This window comes from Oncorhynchus mykiss, chromosome 18, assembly GCF_057628025.1.
Source record: "Oncorhynchus mykiss isolate SJ-2025 chromosome 18, ASM5762802v1, whole genome shotgun sequence".
Lineage (NCBI taxonomy): Eukaryota > Metazoa > Chordata > Actinopteri > Salmoniformes > Salmonidae > Oncorhynchus > Oncorhynchus mykiss.
The window spans coordinates 49,005,667-49,028,509 of NC_143039.1; the positions used below are offsets into that span (position 1 = coordinate 49,005,667).

The following is a 22,843-nucleotide window of genomic DNA, read 5'->3' on the forward strand; positions in this document are numbered from 1 at the left end:
GCAATGTCCCTGCTTTAGCGGAGATTGAGCCGACGTGCGCAGCGCGAATGCAAATCGGAAATGACCTTTGCATTTCTATTGGGGAATCTACGGATTGAATGGAGCCCTTAAATACAGACATACAGTCTTTTAAAAGCAGAGTTAGGCATCACCCTATGTCCATACCTTGTTAAACATATGAGAACTTTCAAAAACACGACACAGATGCACAGACCTAACATTGCAGATACACTTTCGGGTCTATTCCAATCTTATCCATCTAGCCCCCCCCCCCCCCCCCCCCGTAAAAATATATACAGTACCAGTCAAAAGTTTGGACACCTACTCGTTCCTGGGTTTTTCTTTATTTTTTACTATTTTCTACATTGTAGAATAATAGAGAAGACATCAAAACTATGAAATAACACATGGAATCATGTAGTAACCAAAATTGTTAAACAAATCAAATAAATATATTTTATTTGAGATTCTTCAAAGTAGCCACCATTAGCCTTGACGACAGCTTTGCACCCTCTTGGCATTCCGTCAACCAGCTTCACCTGGAAATGCCAAATCTTTCGACTGGTACGGAGTATATATATAAAGAAGCTTGAAGAGCATGAACAAAAAAAAAGACAATGCCATTTTTTCTTTTACATCTGTCAAGCTACAATGTAGACAGACTTCCACTGCCAGTCAAAACAGAACCTGTATGGAGTCCGTGCAGGAGGCAAGACTGAATATTAATTTGTAATAACAGGCTGAGAATGCAGACAAATACTTTTTACCTCTTTTTTTTTGTTGAACACACCACGCTATTAAAGAAGGCACACATTAACACATACAAATCAAAGTTTGGCTAGTATTCTTCCACAGTTGCCTTTATTTACACCAATATCCACAATGTTAATAGCAATATGGTAAACATAAGTACTGACTATTACAGTTATTAAGGGCTTGTCCATAAGGGGGCGCTATGTGCCCGTGAGTGATTTCTCGGGACCCTGCTTTAAGACACTTGAATAGCCTGAATGATTACGCCTCACCGTGGAACCAATTCTCACCAAGTGTTAAGGATGAAACAAACTCGTTTTTGAGGTTGCAATGCACTGCGCCCCTATACTCTTCTTCAACGACAGTCATATTGGGGGCAAATTCAATTCCTCTGGAGTTATCATAGCACTACCAGGTCAATGATTCTCCTAACTCATCAGGCCCCGAGGCAGCCACCTGTCACGGTGCAGCAGAGCCCCCCCCCCTCTCATTGTATTAGGTATCATGACAATGAAACCCCCCCCACCAGTGACAAACATAATGGCAAATCTGTGATGCATGTTGGGTCGATACTGACGCTCATGTCTCGTTCTGTAGCATCATTCCATTAACACAGAATGAATCACTTGAAGCATTATCAAAGGAGTAATTTCACAAGGTATGCTGTATGAAGTAAAGTACCTACCCTTACCTCAAGGGGTCCAGTTGACACTTAGCTGCACAACGGTAAGTTATTGCTAAATCCCACGCGCCGAGGGATGTAATACCGAACGTGTGTACTGAGTGGGGCCTCCATGTCGTAGAGGGTTAAGAAACGGCTAGGAGTTGAGTCTCACCACAGTTCGTGTAGCTGCTTCCTGGCGACGCCATGTGTGTATCTTCACGTGCAGTGCATATGCCTGTATACACACACATACAGTATACACATATTACAGGCAGGGTGTTCGTTCGTGTCGTGAGGTGCTCTCTTAGGTTGAGGGCTTGGGTCCAAGCTAGAACAGGCATTGTCCATAGCGTCGGTGGTCGACTTGCGATCTGTCCTTTACATTGAGTTCTGGGGCTCCTGTTAATGTATTCTTTGGCCTCACTGAAGGATATAGAACCGCCCCCCCCCCCCCCCCCTCAAAATAATACCACCACATTTTCTATATTCTGTGAATTCATCACCCTTCTGTGATCAAGGAGCATTGCAATAATACCAATATGGTACAAAGACATTCATCAGGTGTGGAGGCTATTCTCGGGCATCTCGCCAAAAGGTGTGTCAGTCCCAGTAGTTGCCCCCTTTGAGCTCCACTTTCCCTAACTCAGAGGAGCGCGGTTACATCGCCTGTCGTTTCGGAGCCTCTTAGGTCCGACTCCTTAGCGCTCAGTAGTTGTACTTGCCTTGCTCATTTACGGGCGAAGTGGCAGGCAGGAAGAGGGGCTTGGGGGGCACTTGGGGCTTGAGGGAGGCCGTGCGGCGTACGATGGCTGCGCGGTGAAGGTGGGGTGGTTCGCTGTAGCTGTGCTGCCGTGTCAGGCAGGCACTGGGGATGAGCGGCTGGTGGACCTCACAGCCGACCCCTCCCCCACCACCACCTGACGAGTTCATCCGGGTGAGCAGTTGGTGGGGAGGTGGCCCACCCCCGTCCTGTCTGAAGCTGTGTTGGCGCGGGACGGCCCCTCCGTTGCCCATCTTGATCATTAAGTGCCTCTGGGAGTGGTGACGAGTCACTGCGCTTCGCTCGGGGATGGACTGCTGCTGCAGTGGGGTGGCGCCGGCCGAGGAGGCGGCGGTGTCCGGGGGCACGTCCAGGCGGCGGGTCAGACTGTCCCTGGGCAGGGTGGAGGAGCTGTAGTACGTGGCTGACTCCGTCTCAGGGATCTGGGGCTGGGATCTGAAGCTGCTGTGGTTATGGCTGGAACTGGAGCTACCCGGTAGGGGGGCACACGGTGAGGTCAGCACAGTGATGCTGCGGCTGCCCGAGGCGCTGACCTCGTAGATGTGCTTGAGGAGCTCGTCCAGGGCCGCCACGTCCACCACCGTCTGCGGGCAGCAGGAGTGGGAGGCCGAAGCCCCCTGCGCACGCTCATCGTTGGGGATCTTCCTCTCCTCAGGCAGGTGCCCCAGGGCTTGGCCGTTGGTCAGGCTGTGAGAGAAGGGGAACACCTGCTGGGTGACGGACCTTGACGAACCCAGGCTGAAGCCAGTGCCAGGGGATGCCTTGGACTCCTTGGCGTTGTTGCAGTTCTGGTTTCTCTCCCACTGGTTCCGGAAGGCCTTCATGTTCTTGATGGGCAGCTCCGGGGTGGAGTCTGGGGTGGGCAGGCCCGAGAGGTTCTCCCCTTGGGAGAGGTTAAGGTCCGGGTCTCCCAGGGACATCCCGTGCCTCTCTGGAGTGTGCTCCTTCCCACTGGGAATGAAGGAGCTGTACATCTTGGGCGTGGACACGTCCAGCTTCTCCTCTTTGGGCTGGCCGTCCAGCAGGCCGTTTAGCTTGGCCAGGCTGCGCAACGAGAGGGCGGGGTGGATGGACGCCTCGGGGTCCTTGCCAAGCCGGTGGGCACGGCGGGCGTTGTGACTGCAGTAGCATGACACCAGGAAGCCGGAGAGGATGGCGCCGAGGAAGAAGGCCACCAGAACGCAGGCGATCAGGAGGGTGTAGTGGACGCTGGGGCTGGACTTCTCCATGTCAGGGAGCCTTCGGACACCTAAAGGAGAAAAAGCAAGAACAAAAGAAAGAAAAATACGTCATGACTTAGCCCGTACGAAAATAAAACCGTCCTTGTCAGGTCCTGTCATGACATCAAAAGGCTTTCACAGTCTCTCTCTCCCCCCCGCCACAGTGTGGCTGTAACAGCATGACTCATCCTAAATCAAGGGCTGGATTCAAATCCGTATCGCGGAAGATCTGCGTTAAAATGTGAAGGCAATTTCTATTGAGACGACACAGCATTACCGTGAATGCAGTGTCTGCAAAAACGGAAACATTGCTTTTAAAATTTAAAATCGAGCTACAACGCGCATCTTAGGCTATACTTCCGCAATACGGATTGAATCAAGCCCCCCAAGTCATTCATTCTTCCCTCCATCAAACACAGAGAGCTATCCTGCCAAGCACTCTGCTGCCACTGTCTCAGGAGGCCACAACAGAGAAGCCTCCAGACAGTCTACTCGTTCATCATAACAAACACCCAAATCAGACCAGACTCTAAACACAGAGCACACAAAGCTTAGGAGGACCCTGGGAGGAAAGCCATGTTTTTTCTCCCCCTCTGCAGAGTTGATTTGAGTTCATACTTCACTGCAGGTGCACCTGGCTCCTCGCACTGGCCAAGATCAACACTCCCAATATCCAGAAGCTTATCGGGGCTCGAACAGGCAGGCTGCAGCCACGGATTTGCAGCTCGGTTATGGGGAGGCTAAATGAGAATGGTGCCCGAGCCTATCCAGCAGAGCAGCAGCTGGGGTGGGGTTTAGCCCAGGAAAGATAATGGTGTCTGTGTCCTCTGGGGAGCTCCATTAAAATGTCATGAAGGTCTAACAGAGGGATCAGGAAGAGTGGATGAGCATGCTGGACCGGGGTAACTCGTGAAGGTCTAACAGAGGGATTAGGAAGAGTGGATGAGCATGCTGGACCGGGGTAACTCATGAAGGTCTAACAGAGGGATCAGGAAGAGTGGATGAGCATGCTGGTCCGGGGTAACTAAAAGAAAGCGTCGCTTGTCACTTCCTGGGATTTTTTAAAATATATATCACATTTTTCATTACAAAGACTACCATGTATATAGTTTCATAAGATGTGGATATCTTGGGAGTAATGGTTAAAGTGTGAAGTATGAAACAGCGCTTGGCCCCGTGGTCTTGCAATCAGAACAGATTTCTAGAACTAAAAGTTGGAGGTAGAAGAATACACAATAAGGACATCCTTTATGCAAAAGAATACCGAAACAGAACACACACATCCCGCCCACCACTAATAGCATCTCCCCCTGGTGAGTACCAACACTCTGACTTTCATCTCATCGTTGTCTCTTTTTTTCCCCTCCAAAAGTTAAAAATAGGACAGGGCGAGAGAGAGACAGATATGGTAATTAGACTCAACCAAAACGAATGTCTTTCTCTCGAAAGCCCTGTCGAGCAAAGCCCTTCCCGTGTGGTTCTCATATAGACTCTTATGTAGGTCACATATTTCCAGAAAGAGTGATGTTCTCAGAGGATTCCTCGCCTCTAATGGGAACCAAATGCATGATAAGCCTCGGATTTTAGCACCGGTTTGAGATCCCGTGCACAGGGCGATATGCTGGCACGGCCTGCCAACCAACTTTAGAGTAGCATTCAAGGGTTAAAACGTAGGGATCTGCTTAGAGAGTCATGGCTTCTGTTGTTGTCAAAACAGTTGTTGAATGTGTGAGGTATCTACCAACTCCAGTAAACAGTTATGACACGGAAAATTGATTGGCTTGGATATGCTCCAGCTATCATTTGACAACAAAGAAAAGTCAATATACTGTATAACAAACATCTTCCGTTTGTCATAAGAGTACAAATGACTTCAATTAGAAACCAAGCTATCGCACAATCAGACATTTTATGACAGGGGCAAGAACAGAGAAAGGAATATTCAGGGTCTGAGTACGCCGGTAGGTACAGGGACTCCAGCACTGGCATTAGATTCTACTCACAGGCCGATGCAGTGGCATTCGCGCGGCGTGAGACAAGGTTTGTTGATGTTGCCTTTGTTGCAGCACACACTGTCCATTGATAGTGTTGCTTAAAAGGTCACAAACTGCTGACCAACATTAGAAACCCTGTTACCTTTGGCCTAAGAGAGTGTGGCGCTCGCACACGCACACACACACAAACTGTTGTCTCTCGTTTCATTCAGCGACCAAATGGTCTTGGCCATTAGTCAAGTCTGATAGATACACAGTCCCAAGTAACCTGCACTTTATTGTGCCTTTCTACACCTGCACTGCTTGCTGTTTGGGGTTTTAGTCTGGGTTTCTGAATAGCACTTAGTGACATCTGCTGAGGGCTTTATAAATACATTTGATAACTTTCCATGACACTTCTGGCAATGTCAAGCACAGACCGGTTAATATATCAACCAATCAAAATGGGACTGTTTGATACTTCACAGCAGTGCTACTTCTGTTGGCAGGACAGCAATGCTACTGTACGTGAAGACAGATAATGAGATGTTGACGAAGCATTCATCTTGGCGTCATTTTGACACGATACGGCGCAGTGTAAGCATTATGGCCCGTGCTAATAAAAGGGTGTGATCGTGCCTCTTTATTTGGCTTCAATGAACAGGACATATGGATATCTGCTGGGAGTGTGAGGTATCCAGATTTCTCTGCTTAGTGCCAATGGAGGCTAGACCAGGCCTCAGGACTTGGCAGGATGTGCCTTTTGAAGGATTACGGAACTGCCGGTGAGCAAAACAAGCATCAGAAACTCTACCCTGCCTTGAGGTGATATTCTGAACAAACGTCCTCTGGTAGATATAGGCAACTGCCAAAATAATGGGTAAGAGGGATACAAAGTATATTGAAAGCAGGTGCTTCTACAAAAGTGTGATTTGTGAGTTAGTTAAGCAATCGACATCCCATCACGCTTAGGGTCATGTATAAAAATGCTGGGCAGTCCATTATTTTGTCTGTCATGGCTATGCCCCCATTGCATGACAATGCCCCCTCCATCTACAGGGTACGAGTGATCACTGAATGGTTTGATGAGCATAAAGACAAATGTAAACCATATGCCATGGCAGTCTCAGTCACCAGATCTCAACCCAATTGAACGCTTATAGGAGATTCTGGAGCGGCGCCCGAGACGACAACACACCAAATGATGGAATTTCTTGTGGAAGAAGGGGGTCGCATCCCTCCAATAGAGTTCCAGACACTGTAGAATCTATGTCAAGGTGCATTGAAGCAGATCTGGCTTCATGGTGGCCCAAAATTATATTCAGACACTTTGTTGGTGTCCCTTTCATTTTGGCAGTTACCTGCATATACATATTTTTGTAGGCCATTTTGTATAAATCCCAATCAAAAAAAAAAAAATGAACTGTGTGCATTTTGTTCTCGGTCATAAATGGTAATTTAACAGTAGAACAGATAAGAGATAATTCTGACAGATGAATATAACATTTAGCACTTAGTGGTGGAATTGGAGTGCCCAGTGAACGCTCCGGTAACTGAAATCCAGATAACACTCAGAATAGTACTATTTATGAGTGTGTATATGCACGTTACCTTAACACATGTAAGGCTTTTTGGGATTCGTGGTTGAGGGGAAAGGCATTATGACTAGAGCCCGCCAGGGAACAGAATCGGAGCTGTCAAACAGTTTGCATAATATAATATGTTTCCTAGTTGTACAACTAGAAAATGGTGCATTTTCACGTATCCAACTGAATGGGGGAGCATCTGGTATTTTCAGCAGATCTTTAAGTTCAGCAGAGCTCCACTTCAGGTTGCGGGGTAATGTATTTCTGCTTGAGTTTATAGTCACACATGTATGTTCTGAACCTGAGCACTCTTGAGCCAGGACAATGGGAATGTTAGGTTTAAGTAATAGGTGAAATGATGTATGCTGGAGAGGCTTGTGATTGGTTAAAATAATCCAACCGGCTTCGAAACCGGCTTATATATGGTAAAAAACGGCTTCGCTCAATTTCTGGTTGGTCACTGTGTGAGAGGTCTAACAGTTAATAAATCTTCTACGAACACTGATCAGTAAAGCCTTTTACTCAGAATTCTGAAAAGCTTTAGTCATTCATTGCCAATAAAACAAAATGTATTTATTACCATAACAACATAGTACAGGCTCCCGAGTGGCACAGCGGTCTACGGCACTGCATCTCAGTGCAAGAGACATCACTACAGTCCCCGGTTCGAATCCAGGCTGTATCACATCCGGCTGTGATTGGGAGTCCTATAGGGAGGCGCACAATTGGCCCAGCGTCGTCCTGGTTTGACCGTGGTAGGCCGTCATTGTAAATAAGAACTTGTTCTTAACTGACTTGCCTAGTTAAATAAAAGGTGAAAGGTCAGGCACACCTTTTCACCAGCCAAAGAAAGGAAAATATTTTCAGGTAAAATCTTCCCCACCCCATCATTAAAGTGAATTCACCACCAGTCCGGAGGTTCAAACTCTCTCTGCTTCCGACCATTAAATGTACAATACAAGTATGACACATTGCTGTTAGGCCTGTACAACGCCTTGCCTCTAGGATAGATGCCACTGGAATCATTGGCTTTCCCATATGCACACGTCGCTCGACGGGCAGTAAATTCATTATCTTGTTTTGCTCGTTTCAGGCGGAGCACCCTCGTCACCGCTGTAATGGATGCTGCCAAGCCTAACATGACAGCGCTTCCCTTCAGGATTGATGTTTCCTGCATGAATGTGCCTGGGAAATCACTGCGTCAACAAGTAAAGCCACTAGGCACCCCCAAGAGAAGCTGAATACATGAAAACCTGAGCATGATAACCGGCTCCAGTGACTCACTCTCAGGGTATAATAGAGGTTGGCGGTGTTCTCACTGGTGAGAGAAATGATATTCAGCCCGGTCTCAAAAGACCAATCTTCCCTTTGTCGGACTCAATCTGAACGTCAATACCAACTGACAATTCAATCGTTTCCCCAGCCTCTTCATTTATTTACACATAGGCGTTTCAATACGGCGTTACACCTACCACAGTATATGACTCTCTTTATGCCAAGGATTTCCACTAGGTGAAGACGTGCGTGTCGTGTACATTTGTTAATGATACGGCCCGGGCCGCGGCTCCGCGTGGTGCATACTGTTACAAGGTGATAAACCGCGGACGGCTATAGGAAATACGTTAAGCTGCCGTAAAAGTAATTAGGAGGTCGGCATACCAGGCGGACGTCCACATAACGCATGCAAATGAGACAATCTGATGTGATTTCTGCTCCGTCTCGGCCCCATAATTGCATACCTCCACCCGAGCTGACGACCCACCGCCGAGTTCCTAAAGTGTTTTTTAATGAGTTGAGGCACTTACAAATGGAGTGTCTCTGTGTTATCTTCCTTGTATTAAAAGGGAAGGTCTATAGCATCAGTTACTGCCAAATAAGTCATAAATTGCCGGTAATTATGATCATTTGCACAGCGTTCGCCCGCAAGACCTTTTTTCAAAAGGGGCTCTTGTTCCTTTTAAAAGACCTTGTAGAGCTTTCGGAACAAACCAAGGCCAATTTTTGGACCGGATTGTTCGAGCCAGCTGGCACAACACAGGTCTGTCCAATGTTCTACAGCCGCAGGACCAATCTCTTAGAACACTGCGGACCACTTAGGCTTTGTGGAGTAATCATAGATGGGCACAAGGCCACTGTCATTTACTATAGGAGCTGCAGTTCAATAACCAACTGCATTCCCTATGTCCTATTGATGCATCTCTAAATTATGTACAACGTATCCACTTTAGAACTAAAGTTAATATGTCAGATTTGGGCAGGATTTATGGACAAAGTTCATCCTAACTGGCTTACGGGTATATCAATAATCGTTGTATGTAAAGCCACGATAAAGATAATATATTCCAAGTGCAGTGGTAAGCTCTCATGTCATATTTCCATCCTCTGGTTTTAACCAGGATCAGTAAAGCACTGCCTTCATTAAATTGATTTGTTTCATAGGCATTCAGAAGTCACTCTGACCATTACCTGGCTAAACTTTGGCATGCTCCCTACGCCTAGTCCATCATTGGAGTCAGGACGTTTTCTGCATAGCCATCAAGACCGTTTCAAGGACTTTGGCATTGCCAGTGTTTCTGGGGGGTTTCAGTGATTGAAAACCACCTTCGCTGTGTTCCCGGTGCTCGTGGAGGGCCACCTTGAACCCTGTGTGCTGCTGCATGATGGGATTGACTGCTAATGAGGCGATACCGCCATGATTTTATACACAGATTGCACCTGGGGGCCAGTCAAAGTTCACTCAAAATAGCATTATTTTTTAAAAACAGACTCCAGTCAGAATTGGACTTCCCCAAATCGAGAAATCACTTCTCTGACAGACATTCACGCTTGGCTGAGCTACGCCAGGGCCAGGAGGTTAAAGCCCAACGTGCCTGTTGGCAGCCGAGGCTAGTCTCTCCATTAGCCTCTAATAGCGTCGTTCACTCCTTGGGTTAATCACAGTGAATGGCAAAGGCTGGGCTTCTATTACATCACAAGGGTCTTCTCTGGTGTGAGGCTCGCTCTGTGAATTACAATTACCATGCTCAAGTAATATTAGGCCTACCAGGGGTTTATTGACTTGGGCCATGCCGAGTTATGAATTGCGAGATTGAAAGTACATTATCTATCGGCTGCCCATGGAGATCCTCTTGGTTTAAAAAGTGTATCTGATCTTACTCCTCAGCCTCCAATTTCTAGAAGCAGCAACACGTGTTTAATCTTCTCTACAAGATGTGGAACTAGAGCAATGTTTGTAGCCCTGTGAAGGAGCGAACTGAACCTGTTCAAATCAAACAATACTTTGAATTTCAAGTAAAAAGCTATAATGGTCTCTAAGTCAAAAGGTTTAACAGACACGGAAAAGCTTGGGGTACTCTTTCATTTTCAAGTTGTCTAGTGAGAAGCCTTAAAGGGAAAATACACTTAAACTGTTTAAAAAATGTTTGTTTCATTAGTCCCACTGTTGATACAGTCCCAAAAGGTTTTGCATGTCAGCAGTCAAGTTTTCAAGATATTAGACATACAAGAAGCAAAGGGTCAAGCGTTCACATCGTCATGGTGTGAAACTACTAATTGCCAATAGTTATAGCAAACTCATTGCATGTAACTTAATTCAAAGTGTTTATGCTCAGTCATACTACAATAAAACGAATTGGAAAGCAACACAGGGAGAAAGAAAGGGCGAAAGACTGGGAGAAATGGAAACTGACCGTAGGCCGAGTCTGCCGCGGAGTTCTGGTTTCGTGTGGTCGCCAGCACATCTGCTGATGGGAGCAAAACAAAGCATTAACATGGAGAGAGAAAAGACGGAGTGAATGACATACCGCTCACAAAGACATAAGAAAATAAATGGGGTTCTCCCGGCGGCGTGACGTGAAATACAAGTAGTAGGTTCCAAATTGTGACCCAGTTGTGGATTCAAGTGTCATAAAGTAATTTTTAGATGTGCCATTTTCTCCCCTACCGTACTTTTCTCTTCATATTCTTGTACTTTTAGTCTGCCTTGTATAAACATGCAGTGTAGCATGTAGCATGTGTCTGCAGTATGTAGCCTTGTTGATAGAACTTCCGTGTGTATCTAAGAACATACTTCAAAAAATATATATATTTGTAGGTATTTTCTTAAAACTGCATTGTTGGTTAAGGGCTTGTAAGTAAGCATTTCACTATAAGGTCTACTACACCTGTTGAATTCGGCGCATGTGACAAATACAATTTGATTTGATACTGTACCACTTCAATGTTAGCTGGCAGATTGACAGGTAGCAAATTCAATTGCCACATCATCAATTAAATCCATAACAAAAGGGGAGGAGGTATTTGATATAACACCATGGAAGCCTGTGAAACCCATTCTTCCATGAAGGAATAGACCCTCTTCTTACAGGGCTAATGTTTAGGTGATTGGCCTGTTGCCATGGGGACTTTGATGATAGCTCACCGTGGCAGTTTTCAGGGTACAGTGAGTGGTCTCCCTCGATGTCCTGGTCAAAGCCAGCCCTGGGGAGAGAGAGAGAGAGAGAAAGAGAGAGAGAGAGAGAGAGTAAAAATGGAGGCTCAGCACCTGTTTTCCTGTTTGCTGCCACCTATCCAACTGTAATTGGGACCCGTGTCATTCACTCCAGGCTGGAAGCCCATTTAGCGCCATCCTGACACAGAGAACTTGCCCGACCTGCCAGTCGTGGAGGAGAGAAGAATTTCTGTAGCCCGTACACTGTGTCAGAGAGACATCCTGCATATGCCTATGACTTCACCATCCACAGACAAGGTGGGTGAATCAGGAGAATGGCACGAACGGAGAGAACATCCATTTTTGCTGTCCAATTAGAAGCCAGCGCCACGACTGATAAAGGTCAGATGACAATAACTCTTCCTATCAGGTGACAGGGGGAGCAGATGTCGCCGGGCCTCATTTGGCAAGGACAGCCTGCATCAGTCAGGAGAAAAAAGGCAGCTATGACTAAAGCCAAGGTCATAATCCAGACCCTATTCAAACAAAATATGTAGCCAGACACAGTGTCTTGCCTGTGCATATTCCAGCACACTTTTGAGGGATGTGAAACACACGAGTGCGGGTTTGAACTATTAAGCGCTGTATTTGGGGCCACTCTCTCCCCTCCTGCCCACGGAGTGTTCATTCTCATTAGGATTTTTCAATCAGTGCATGCCGCTTGCACTGATAGCCATCGATAGATTTAGCGTGCTTGTGAATGAGAGAAAAGGTCCACACACAACCAGATACATTTAGAGTGGCTGGAAGCTAATGGAATGTGCGGTTTGAAGGCAGCACACAAGTGTCCATTATGGGAAGGGGAATGAATAGGATTAGGTTGGATCCTACTTCTGACACCAACGGGCGCACATTCTCATTCACCCTCCAGCCCTTTCCATCTCAGAGCTGCGGAGTCCTTGCATTGTGTTCATTTGTTTGTTTTTGCTTTTCCCCCTCCTCTCTCGCTCTCGTTCACTCGCTCTCTATGTATCCATTCTCAAAAGAAGTGTGGGATGCGTGAGCGAGAGAGCGCTATTCATTTCCCTCGCTGACACTTTAAAGCTCTATTTGCTTGTAATGAAGGAGGGCAAAGGACTAGGAGACATACATATGAATAGATGCAAATTCTCAGAAAAAAGACTGACAACGCATACATGCAAAAAACGACCTACCAGAGATGCATACAGACACAGTGATAAGTAGATATAAGTAGATATTTACAGTGGTGTAAAGTACTTAAGTAAAAATACTTTCAAGTACGACTTAAGTAGTTTTTTTGGTATCTGTACTTGATTCTTTTTATTTTTTTTACTTTTACTTCACTACATTCCTAAAGAAAATAATGTACTTTTTACTCCATACATTTTCCCTGACAGCCAAAAGCACTCGCTCAATTTTGAATGCTTAGCAGAACAGGAAAATGGTCCAATTCATGCGCTCATCAACAGAACATCCCTGGTCATCCATACTTTGGTCAATTACATTTACTTTTGATACTTAAGTACATTTAAAACCAAATACTTTTACTCATGTACTGTTTTACTGGTTGACTTTCACTTTTACTCAAGTTATTTTCTATCAACGCATATCTTTACTTTTACTCAAGTATGACAATTGGGTACTTTTTCCACCACTGGATATTAATAGAAATGTTTGCCAATAAAACATAGAAAACCGTCACAGGTAGGGACACCCACTCACAACCAAATACAGAGGATTCAGTGTTGGAGTTGGCCTCAATAGAAGTTTAAGTTTAGGAGAACAAGCAACATATTTTAAACCGTGGCGGGCCAGGCTGCAGAGTTCCTTCAGGACCGACTTCCACTCCATTTAGTTTTTCCCCGGGTTGCCTCACTTGGGAGCTCTTTGGAGCGTTTTGCAAAGACGGCCTGGTCTGCCAAAGCAGCTGTCACATTCACCTCTGGATCAACCCAATTAGTCTCCAGGGAAACCACTGACTCGCTGCCACGACAACAAGGCCCATCTGCTGCTCATCTTAGGGAAGTGGCGGAACCACAGTGTCCTGGATGAGGTGTTTCCAGAACCCTGAAAACTTTCCTCGTCCCACTGAACTCCAACTCTCTATCCAAAATTGTGACCGATACTTTTGAGTGGAACTTCATGGAACTTGCAATAGTCTCAAGTTTGATGAAACCTCATCTTAAACCGCCAATTCCTGTGCTGCTGGAATGAGGAATGTCACGAAACGTTTTCCCACAAATCCCAATATTAGATTACAGTGTGTGGTATTGAATTCATGTTGGTGCACTACGACATTTAAGAAGCTAAATGACCTTTTTTTCAGCATCTAAAAGGTTCAATCTAGGCTTTTACTGCGGACACAACATGACAAAATGCGCTAAACCGCCAACCCTGGAAGTGCCATGTCGAAACTCAATTCTTCAGCAGTCAAACCAGGCAGAGTGCTTTCCGCTCTTCTACTCGGTCCCACACATCTAAAATCTTCACTTTTTACTGACCAAGTAACAAACAAAAAAAAAAGAAAAATCTACACTGGGATATTTAAGGGGATCGTCTCATATCAGCGAAACAAAGTGTTTGCAATTTGTTTGATTAGTTGAAATCGGGTGCGATGGCACTAGGTCAGGACAGAAACCAGGATCACTGCTAGGGAATGGGTGGTGTTGTGGAACAAGGTTAACTGGTGGCATGGCCAAGTGAATCACCATAATCGCCCTTTTACACAGCAGCTTTTCCGATGGCACTGGAGATCAACGATTATGAGTCACAGTGTCAAATGACCCCTCTTCGGTTCATGAGAACTGATCGATGGCAACCCATCAGTTGTTCAGTCATTTCTTATGTTCCAGATAATTAGAGAGACTATTTTCATTTTCAGGAGGTCCGGGGTGAAAACATGTTTTATTCCTGACGATTGCAGTATCTGTCAGCTCATAAATAAATCAATGAACTCAAGCCATTGTGGCTCAAGCGGTTGAGCGTTCCTTTCACTTAAAGTGCATTGCACAAGTGGAAACTGGCCCAAGGCCAGCAGATATAATGAAACAAATGAATGCATATTAGCATACGGTGCACCAGAGTGTATAACTTGCTGGTATAAAGAAACTGACTAGCGCAAGAAAATGCATCTTTGAAGAGCGGCCCTTATCTGCAGTACAATGATGTCACTCACTCAATACATTCTTCTTTAATATGACTTCCACAGGGTTTGAGATTTATTTCCCTCATATCTTCTACTCTCTAATCTCCTCTCCTTTTATGGGGCCCAATACCGATGATAGATATACGATCACACTCTCAAACCTTTATTACCTTTCAGATTGACGGCTTTCAGCCCGACAGGAAGGAAAGTGACACTTACTTGAACCCTGGCGCCATGTTGGCACAGCTCCCAGTCCGGAGCCAGATGCAGTACGGGTCGCGGGACGACAGACAACTCCTAGAAAAATTACGAGGCAAGAGGCGGTTAAAATCCCTGTATGATATCGCTCCTTGGCGTGCAGGCGATGGGCGCCCGACTGTGTCTACTTTGACACAGTGACACGCCACACACACACACACATTTGAGCCAAGGATACTGCTGCGGTCTAGTGGAGCATATTCGGTTGGGGCTATTCCCCAGCTGGTGCTCTGCAGAGCGAGACTGGCTGGCCTGCGTGTGAACTCGGGAGAGGTGATTGTGTCTGACAGTGTCAGTGTGTGTTTTAGCTCTTTCTCCAAGATGACAAGTATGCCCGTGACAGACCTTAGAGGACAGGTGTGTGCATCGGTTTCTAAATATTTGTGTGTGCGTGTCATTACGGGCCGCCTGGAGGGGTGAAGCCAGTCATCTTAGTGACAGGTGTCCTCAGTCTCTCTCCCCCAGCCGTGGTGACACACTGACAGCCAGGGCCACGGGGACTGAGGGGGAGCTCTCGGGGAGGAAGAAGGGAGAGGGGAGGGTCTGTCATTCACTTGCCTATGGGAGGAGGAGAGAGGGTTGTCTTCTTTGGGTCTCTCACTTGTCACTCAGTTCTCTGTTTCCATGAACCCCTGCCTCCCTCACATCCCGCCAGTAGGAGATGATGCACACGGCATCATTGTGGGCTGACCTACTGTGTTTGTGTGCATGCACGTGCAAGTGTGTGTGTGTGTGACAGACTACGAAGGAGGAAATTTGTTTTTTTTTGTTGGGTGTTTTAATGTTGAATTATTCCAATGGGAGGATCAGTCAACTATACTGATATTCTGAATGTGGTATTCTGTGCTAATGATATCGCAAACATTTCCCCCAACATTTACAGGCTGTTCAAATATTGATTATGTGGGCAATTAAGCCGCCCTTTTCAATGTTTTGGTTGTTTGCCAAAATATGCTCTCTGTGCCAAACACATTTGGGGAATTTGGTCATTTCCTCATGCTTTCCCTGTACTCTTCTTGCCCATTAATTGGCAAAATGACTAGGACAAATATAAATATTTGTTTATACTGAAATCACTTGACCACAAATTGACATCTAACGAGCTTGGTATCCAGAGACTAAGTATTTGTTATAACACAGAGCACACCATTTTGAGCAGTGTAAAAGCAGTACTAAATCCTAGCAATACTGCATATCCTCCCCCTTTGCACTCTTGCACAATCATCTCTGCCTTGTTGTAACTCACTTTTTGCAGGCGCCGTGCTCGGTGCAGCGGCTGAGTGGTACTCTGATGACACAGCTGGTGAAGGCCACGAACAAGGCATGATGCTCCTTATCCAGCTCCATTCCCAGAATCCTCCTGTCCTCCTGCCCCTGAACGTTGCACCTGTGGCAAAATATGGTCACGTGACACATGAGAACCCTTACAGCACAGCCATACTAAGGGATTAGAGTTAGAACCACAGACACGTGACTCACAGTACTATTCATTAGTCACAGGTCGCCTTTAGCCTCCGGGGCTCCCATTTCTATCTCTGTAATAAATGTTCATTTAGTAAGTTTATATACCATTTGAACACCCAATATAGTGTGGAAAATGCGATTACTCTGCCTGTGAAGTACCTTAGTTAATATTTTGATCATTTGGTAGGGGTAATACCATTTTAATGTAGGTTACAAGCTTCAAAGGAATACTCCGCTCAAAAACTATTTTTGGTATTTGTTTCATTAGTCCACTGGTATAGTCCCAAAAACTGTTGCATGTCAGAAATCAAGTTTTCAAGAAATAGGACTTTCACCGTTTTGCATCCTATTATGCTTTTTACGTCATTATGATGCCGTGGTCAGTATTTATACCGTATTCCTTTAAATCAGGTATAGACTAATTCATTTGGAGACGTTCCCGGCTGAAATTAGACACGGGTGCTTATATAACAGTCAGGTTTTCATTCCATTACCGAGTTTTGCTTTTACTAAACCCGTTATAGACTGATTTATAGAGGTTCTGTACTGACTTAGAGGGGTTATAGACATCAATGTCCTCCAAGAGTTGGGAGCCAAAGGAGGCGTTAGGATGAGTGCTGGACAACACCTTCAGGACCCTGCCATCCTCAGAGCCCAGAAAGACTACAGTGCGGTCCTTAGACGGCCCGGCAGAGGTGTCCACCGCAATCTGAGTCAGCTTGTACCTGGAGAAGGGAAAAACACAGTTAGCGCTGATTGTACAAGTTACCGGCAACGGTAACTAGTCAGCCATAATGTGTCAGTCATTCAGAACAAGTGCACCGCCATGACTGGCATGGAGATACGGATCAACATAGGGTTATAAATAAATAAAAATTCAAAATAATTTAACTTGGCAAGTCAGTTAAGAACAAATTCTTATGTACAATGTCGGCCTACCCGGGCCAAAACCAGCCAACGCTGGGCCAATTGTGCGCCGCTCTATGGGACTCCCAATCACGGCCGGGTTTTTGATAGAGGCTGGATTCGACCCAGGGCGTCTGTGGTGACGCCTCCAGCACTGAGATGCAGTGCTTTAGACCGCTGGGCCACTCAGGAGACTTTCAGTTGGATATGGTTTTTCAACCCTTTGTGCTTTCCTGATTTTAACCCACGTGATTCTGTCATTTTCTGTGCACCAAAAGATGGAGTGGAGAGCACACTCAAATGGGGTAGACAGAAGTGCTAGACTGCAGCTGCGTTGAAATTTCACTTCTGCTTTAGGCTACTTTCTGGGTGAAATTTGGCACTTTCCCGAATGGTTACTGTTGGTTGCCTAGCAGGATAACAGCTGTCAAGGAAGGTTTTGTAAATGAACCATGATTGCTTCCAGAATGTGCAGGTTCTTATCTTTGTGTGTTTGCACGTGCATATCTAACGCCAGTCATCTCAACTGGCTGCTGAAGACTGCATATGTCATTTTCAGTTTATTAACATCAACTATGCTATAAAATATGTTATTTCCTCGGGTTCATGAACTCAACACACTCGATGAGAATATCTTATGATTTAAACCCCATTTTATCTCCAATATTTCCATGACTTCACTAGGACTTCGGGACATTTCACCAGGATGTTTCGTCTCTAGATTTGGGAGCAGTGTGAGATAACACGTTCCCCATGCACCCCTGACTTTTGTTGTCATTTACCAGAGTATCACATCAGCTTCCTGCAGTGAGAAGCAGCAGGCGGGTCACCCAGAGGGTACGGCAGGCAGACACAAACAGCTCATATCACCTCTGCACCGCCAGTAAATGTCAAACTTTGTGGATGAAGCCACAGTCTCCGGTCAAATACACTAGCAGTAGGCTGAGGCAATTTCTGGGTTTTGTTCCTGAGCGAGAACTTCAATTATCTGGTTTGAGTAAAGTGTCATTCATTGACTAATTAGATTTATGGTTGCACTGAAATACTGATATATGTTCAATTTGATCAAATGTTATATTACATTGCATTATTGTATATTTGTCTATGTTTCCATCTGTCCACACAAAGAGAAGTGGTTATATTGCTTGGTACTGCCCTACTGTACCTGCTGGTGGTGCGGGTGAAGCAGGGCCGGTCGTTGACGGAGGGCACCGCCTCGTCCATCAGCGGGTAAGACTTGATGAATGTCAGCGTGTCGTCGGGGAAGTTGATGGATGACTTGTAGGCCGAGGCCGGGCCATCCCCGGCACAGGAACCAGGCCTAAAGCAGAGAATAGAGAAATTACATTTGGCAAGTCTTATTTAAACAAAATCACAGGTGTGTACTGTGATGGTCCCAGATCTGGTCCCAGATCTGTTGGTGCTGTATAGCCAACTCATAGGTTTGTTGTCATGCCTGGTCATATGTATTCTAGTGCCCCTTCAGGACAGTCTCATACCTGGGCTTAGGCACCTGTTCCTCCGGTACCGGGGTCCAGGCTGAGTCACTGGTCTTCTGCTCCTTAAACTTCCCATTGAAGGCCTTCTCTATGTCGTCCATGTAGAAGGCACACACTGCTGAGCCAGGGATACTGACGAGGGAGACAGACGCAAAGAGTGTGTTCAAAAAAATAAATAAAAAAGAGCCTTGCGGGATTGAGCTGTGGAAAAGGTTTGTTGAAACATGGTTGGCTGGTCAAACAAGGTGAAAAAAAAGCGACATGATTCGTATCTGGTGAGTACAGCTCTGTGTATAATTAAAAATCAATATCAAGATGTTTCTGTGGTAAAACTAAAATGGTCCTGGGCTGCGAGGAAGGAGGTCCAGTGTGAGTGAATTTATCACGCTGTTTTTCCAGTTTTAGTGGTGTTGCATATTTTTGCAGTGGAATACCCATTTCAGATAGAAGATGTGGTATTTTCTCTAAAATATACTGTATAAGGCAATGTTTATATGGCCCCCTTTCGAACAGCCCCTTATTTACTACTTTCTTGCATGTATCTCTTTTATACATAGTGGGTAACTGGCAAATTGTGAAGGGTGGCGGGGTGTAGTTAAACCATGGGGGTAGGGCTGGGCTATACATTAAGAGGCAGAGAGGCAAAGTTCAAGTCACGCGTCCTCCCGAAACATGACTCGCCAAGCCACGCTGCATCTTAACGCCTGGAAGCTTGCCGCACCAATGTGCCGGAGGAAACACTGTTCAACTGAAGTCAGCTTGCAGGCACGATGAGCCAAGGAAAGCGCCCCTGCCAAACCCTTGCTGGGCCAAAGGTGCGCCACCATACGGGACTCCCGGTCACGGCCTGCTGTGACACAGCTTGGGATCGAACCCCAGGCTTGTAGTGACGCCTCAACACTGCGATGCAGTGCCTCAGGCCGCTGCGCCACTCTGGGAGAACTTAACCTTTTTAGCTCTCAGCTCCCAACATGTGAAACAGAGTAGACCCTACGAAAACGAGAGTATCAATGAACATGATTGTGGAAAACGTATGAGCCGTTTGTCGTGTGCGGCATAGCAGCATTTTAGCCACATACTGTCATGTGCTAGCTTTCTAGTCTGCGTTTTATAAATGTGCAAATTTATAAATGTGCAATGAGCATAAAGAGACACGTTTATATAAGGAATTGGAAACTCGTTCTCCTTCTGTGAAATAATAAGCCTCTTCTTATCCAGGTAGGCCACTTGATTTCAAGTCTTACAGTGAACAGGCTACGTCATTCAAACAGCTGGACAGGAGGGTGCGTTCAATTGTTCAATTGTTCTACCTTGTTAGCAAGCAAATAGATCCAAGTTGGCTAGATTTGAAATGTAAAGATTAGCTGGCTACTCGCTAGCATGTGGGCTTGTGCTTGAGAGATTGTTTACGAGACCTGTGTTCATTTTCTATAATGCCTGCTACAAGAAGTTCGTCACTATGAGTGGACGTGCATATTTCTGGTAAAATTTGTAACAAAAAAAGGTATTTTCTAGGACTAATTGCAAGCCAGATCAGTGATTATTGCAAAGAAAAGCAAAATAATTCAATTGTTAATGGGTCTCATGCTTGTGGAAGGATTTTATTTAGCTTAGGTATACTTTCATAAGCCCTGAATTCATTAGATTATTCCTGACTGTTTGAAATGCTCTTTATTGACCTTTAATTGTGCAAGCCTATTTAGAGAAAACATTTTGTATATTGTGAATCGCCGTTAGGTTTGAAAAAAAGATAAACAATTATTTTTAGCCCAGCCGTACACGGGGGCTGTTTTTGCATTTCAAATTAGGGAGGTGTTGAACAATGGAAGTGTTAACGAATTTACCTTTAATAAAGCAGAGAACAAATCACACAGACCCGATACCTGTATGTTGGTTACATTACTTGATCTTTAGGTGGGTTTTATTTGTCCGTGTTTTTTTTTTTACCCCCCGACCCCTTTCAGATATACAAAATAGCAGGTAAAAGGGAGAATCCATAGTAAAATAGTAGGAATTCTGTCTGTATGAAAGGGGTATAGGAAACGTATGGATATTGGCTTTGATGGACTAGTGCCCAGTCCTTTAGCATTCATTCACCACTACTTTCTTGATCGCTAGGCTAACCTGTTAGCTTGCGTAGTGAACACTCCCACCACTGCGGGGCGCTGGTTGATCTGCAGCACGTTGGTGAGTGACTGCAGCACGTCGAAGTAGAAGAAGGAGTCGCCGGGCACCGAGCAGTTGAGCCGCGCCTTCAGGAAGGAGGTCCAGTAGCGCTCCAGCACCCGAGGAGAGCCGCCGTTGTCGTTCTTACACACCCGCGCCACACGAGAGAACACCACCTTGGAGCCGAACCAGAAAATAATTAAATATCACAGAATAGTGCTTTATTATCCTTGGCGCTCTTCTCCTGACCCCCTGAGACATGGGACTTGAGAGGCTTGAAGCAGCCACAGTTCTAGCTGTCTGGGGTTAACAAGTGCCTTGCTGAAGGGCACACCGGTAGTAGCGGGTACTTGAGATTCTGTCACCAGCAGTTACCATTTCATTTTCAACTTGCCCTCACCTGGGAGCAACCCGCTGGTTACACCAGACTAACTCCCACAGATGGATGTCACATTTCCCATTCATGATAGCTCAGTGGATCTGGTCCAGAAGGCTACAGACCTGTCATTATAGTTAATCTCCTATGTCCGACCATAATGGTGGCTTTAATTTTTCACAATGAATCGATCACCCATCTCAGCTTGTCTTGATACATCTGATAAGGGAACATAGTACATTCTCACGTCTTGCTCTAATGGACAGAGCTGAAGAACACAGTCCATACATTAGAGTCGTGGCCAAAAGTTTTGAGAATGACACAAATATAAATTTTCAAAGTTTGCTGCTTCAGTGTCTTTAGATATTTTTGTCAGATGTTACTATGGAATACTGAAGTATAATTACAAGCATTTCATATGTGTCAAAGGCTTTTATTGACAATTACATGAAGTTGATGCAAAGAGTCAATATCTGCAGTGTTGACCCTTCTATTTCAAGACTTCTGCAATCCACCCTGGAATGCTGTCAATTAACTTCTGGGCCACATCCTGACTGTCAGCCCATTCTTGCATAATCCATGCTTGGAGTTTGTCAGAATGTGTGGGTTTATGTTTGTCCACCCGCCTCTTGAGGATTGACCACAAGTTCTCAATGGGATTAAGGTCTGGGGAGTTTCCTGGCCATGGACCCAAAATATCGATGTTTTGTTCCCTGAGCCACTTAGTTATCACTTTTGCCTTATGCTGGAAAAGGCATTGTTCGTCACCAAACTGTTCCTGGATGGTTGGGAAAAGTTGCTCTCGGAGGATGTGTTGGTACCATTCTTTATTCATGGCTGTGTTCTTAGGCAAAATTGTGAGTGAGCTCACTCCCTTGGTTGATAAGCAACCCCACACATGAATGGTCTCAGGATGCTTTACTGTTGGCATGACACAGGACTGATGGTAGCGCTCACCTTGTCTTCTCCGGACAAGCTTTTTTCCGGATGCCCCAAACAATCGTAATGGGGATTCAGAGACAATTACTTTACCCCAGTCCTCAGCAGTCCAATCCCTGTACCTTTTGCAGAATATCAGTCTGTCCCTGATGTTTTTCCTGGAGAGAAGTGGCTCCTTTGCTGCCCTTCTTGACACCAGGCCATCCTCCAAAAGTCTTCGCCTCACTGTGCGTGCAGATGCACTCACACCTGCCTGCTGCCATTCCTGAGGAAGCTCTGTACTGGTGGTGGCCCGATCCCGCAGCTGAATCAACTTTAGGAGACAGTCCTGGCGCTTGATGAACTTTCTTGGGCACCCTGAAGCCTTCTTCACAACAATTGAACCGCTCTCCCTGAAGTTCTTGATGATCCGATAAAAGGTTGATTTAGATGCAATCTTACTGGCAGCAATATCCTTGCCTGTGAAGCCCTTTTTGTGCAAAGCAATGATGACGGCACGTGTTTCCTTGCGGTAACCATGGCTGAGAGGAAGAACAAAGATTCCATGCACCGCCCTCCTTTTGAAGCTTCCAGTCTGTTATTCGAACTCAATCAGCATGACAGAGTGATCTCCAGCCTTGTCGTCGTCAACACTTACACCTGTGTTAATGAGAGAATCACTGA

The 22,843-nt window shown here is 45.6% G+C and overlaps 1 protein-coding gene across 4 annotated transcripts in view; it reads right to left on the reverse strand.

The window, feature by feature from the left end:
- Positions 1 to 833: 833 nt before the first annotated feature.
- Positions 834 to 22,843, reverse strand: part of LOC110496267 (semaphorin-6D) — a 96,071-nt gene continuing 74,061 nt past the window's right edge. For 2 of the 4 annotated variants that reach the window (XM_090208687.1, XM_036952841.2), the window contains exons 12-20: positions 20,824 to 21,041; positions 18,700 to 18,831; positions 18,366 to 18,521; positions 16,846 to 17,019; positions 16,077 to 16,217; positions 14,792 to 14,869; positions 11,398 to 11,456; positions 10,667 to 10,717; positions 834 to 3,447 (exon numbers count right to left, since the gene is read on the reverse strand). In XM_090208687.1, the coding sequence (XP_090064813.1) occupies positions 2,123 to 3,447; positions 10,667 to 10,717; positions 11,398 to 11,456; positions 14,792 to 14,869; positions 16,077 to 16,217; positions 16,846 to 17,019; positions 18,366 to 18,521; positions 18,700 to 18,831; positions 20,824 to 21,041 (2,334 nt within the window). In that variant the 3' untranslated portion in view covers positions 834 to 2,122. Of the gene's footprint in view, positions 3,448 to 10,666; positions 10,721 to 11,397; positions 11,457 to 14,791; positions 14,870 to 16,076; positions 16,218 to 16,845; positions 17,020 to 18,365; positions 18,522 to 18,699; positions 18,832 to 20,823; positions 21,042 to 22,843 lie in introns of all 4 variants that reach the window. The other 2 variants (XM_036952839.2, XM_036952838.2) reach the window with 1 other exon arrangement.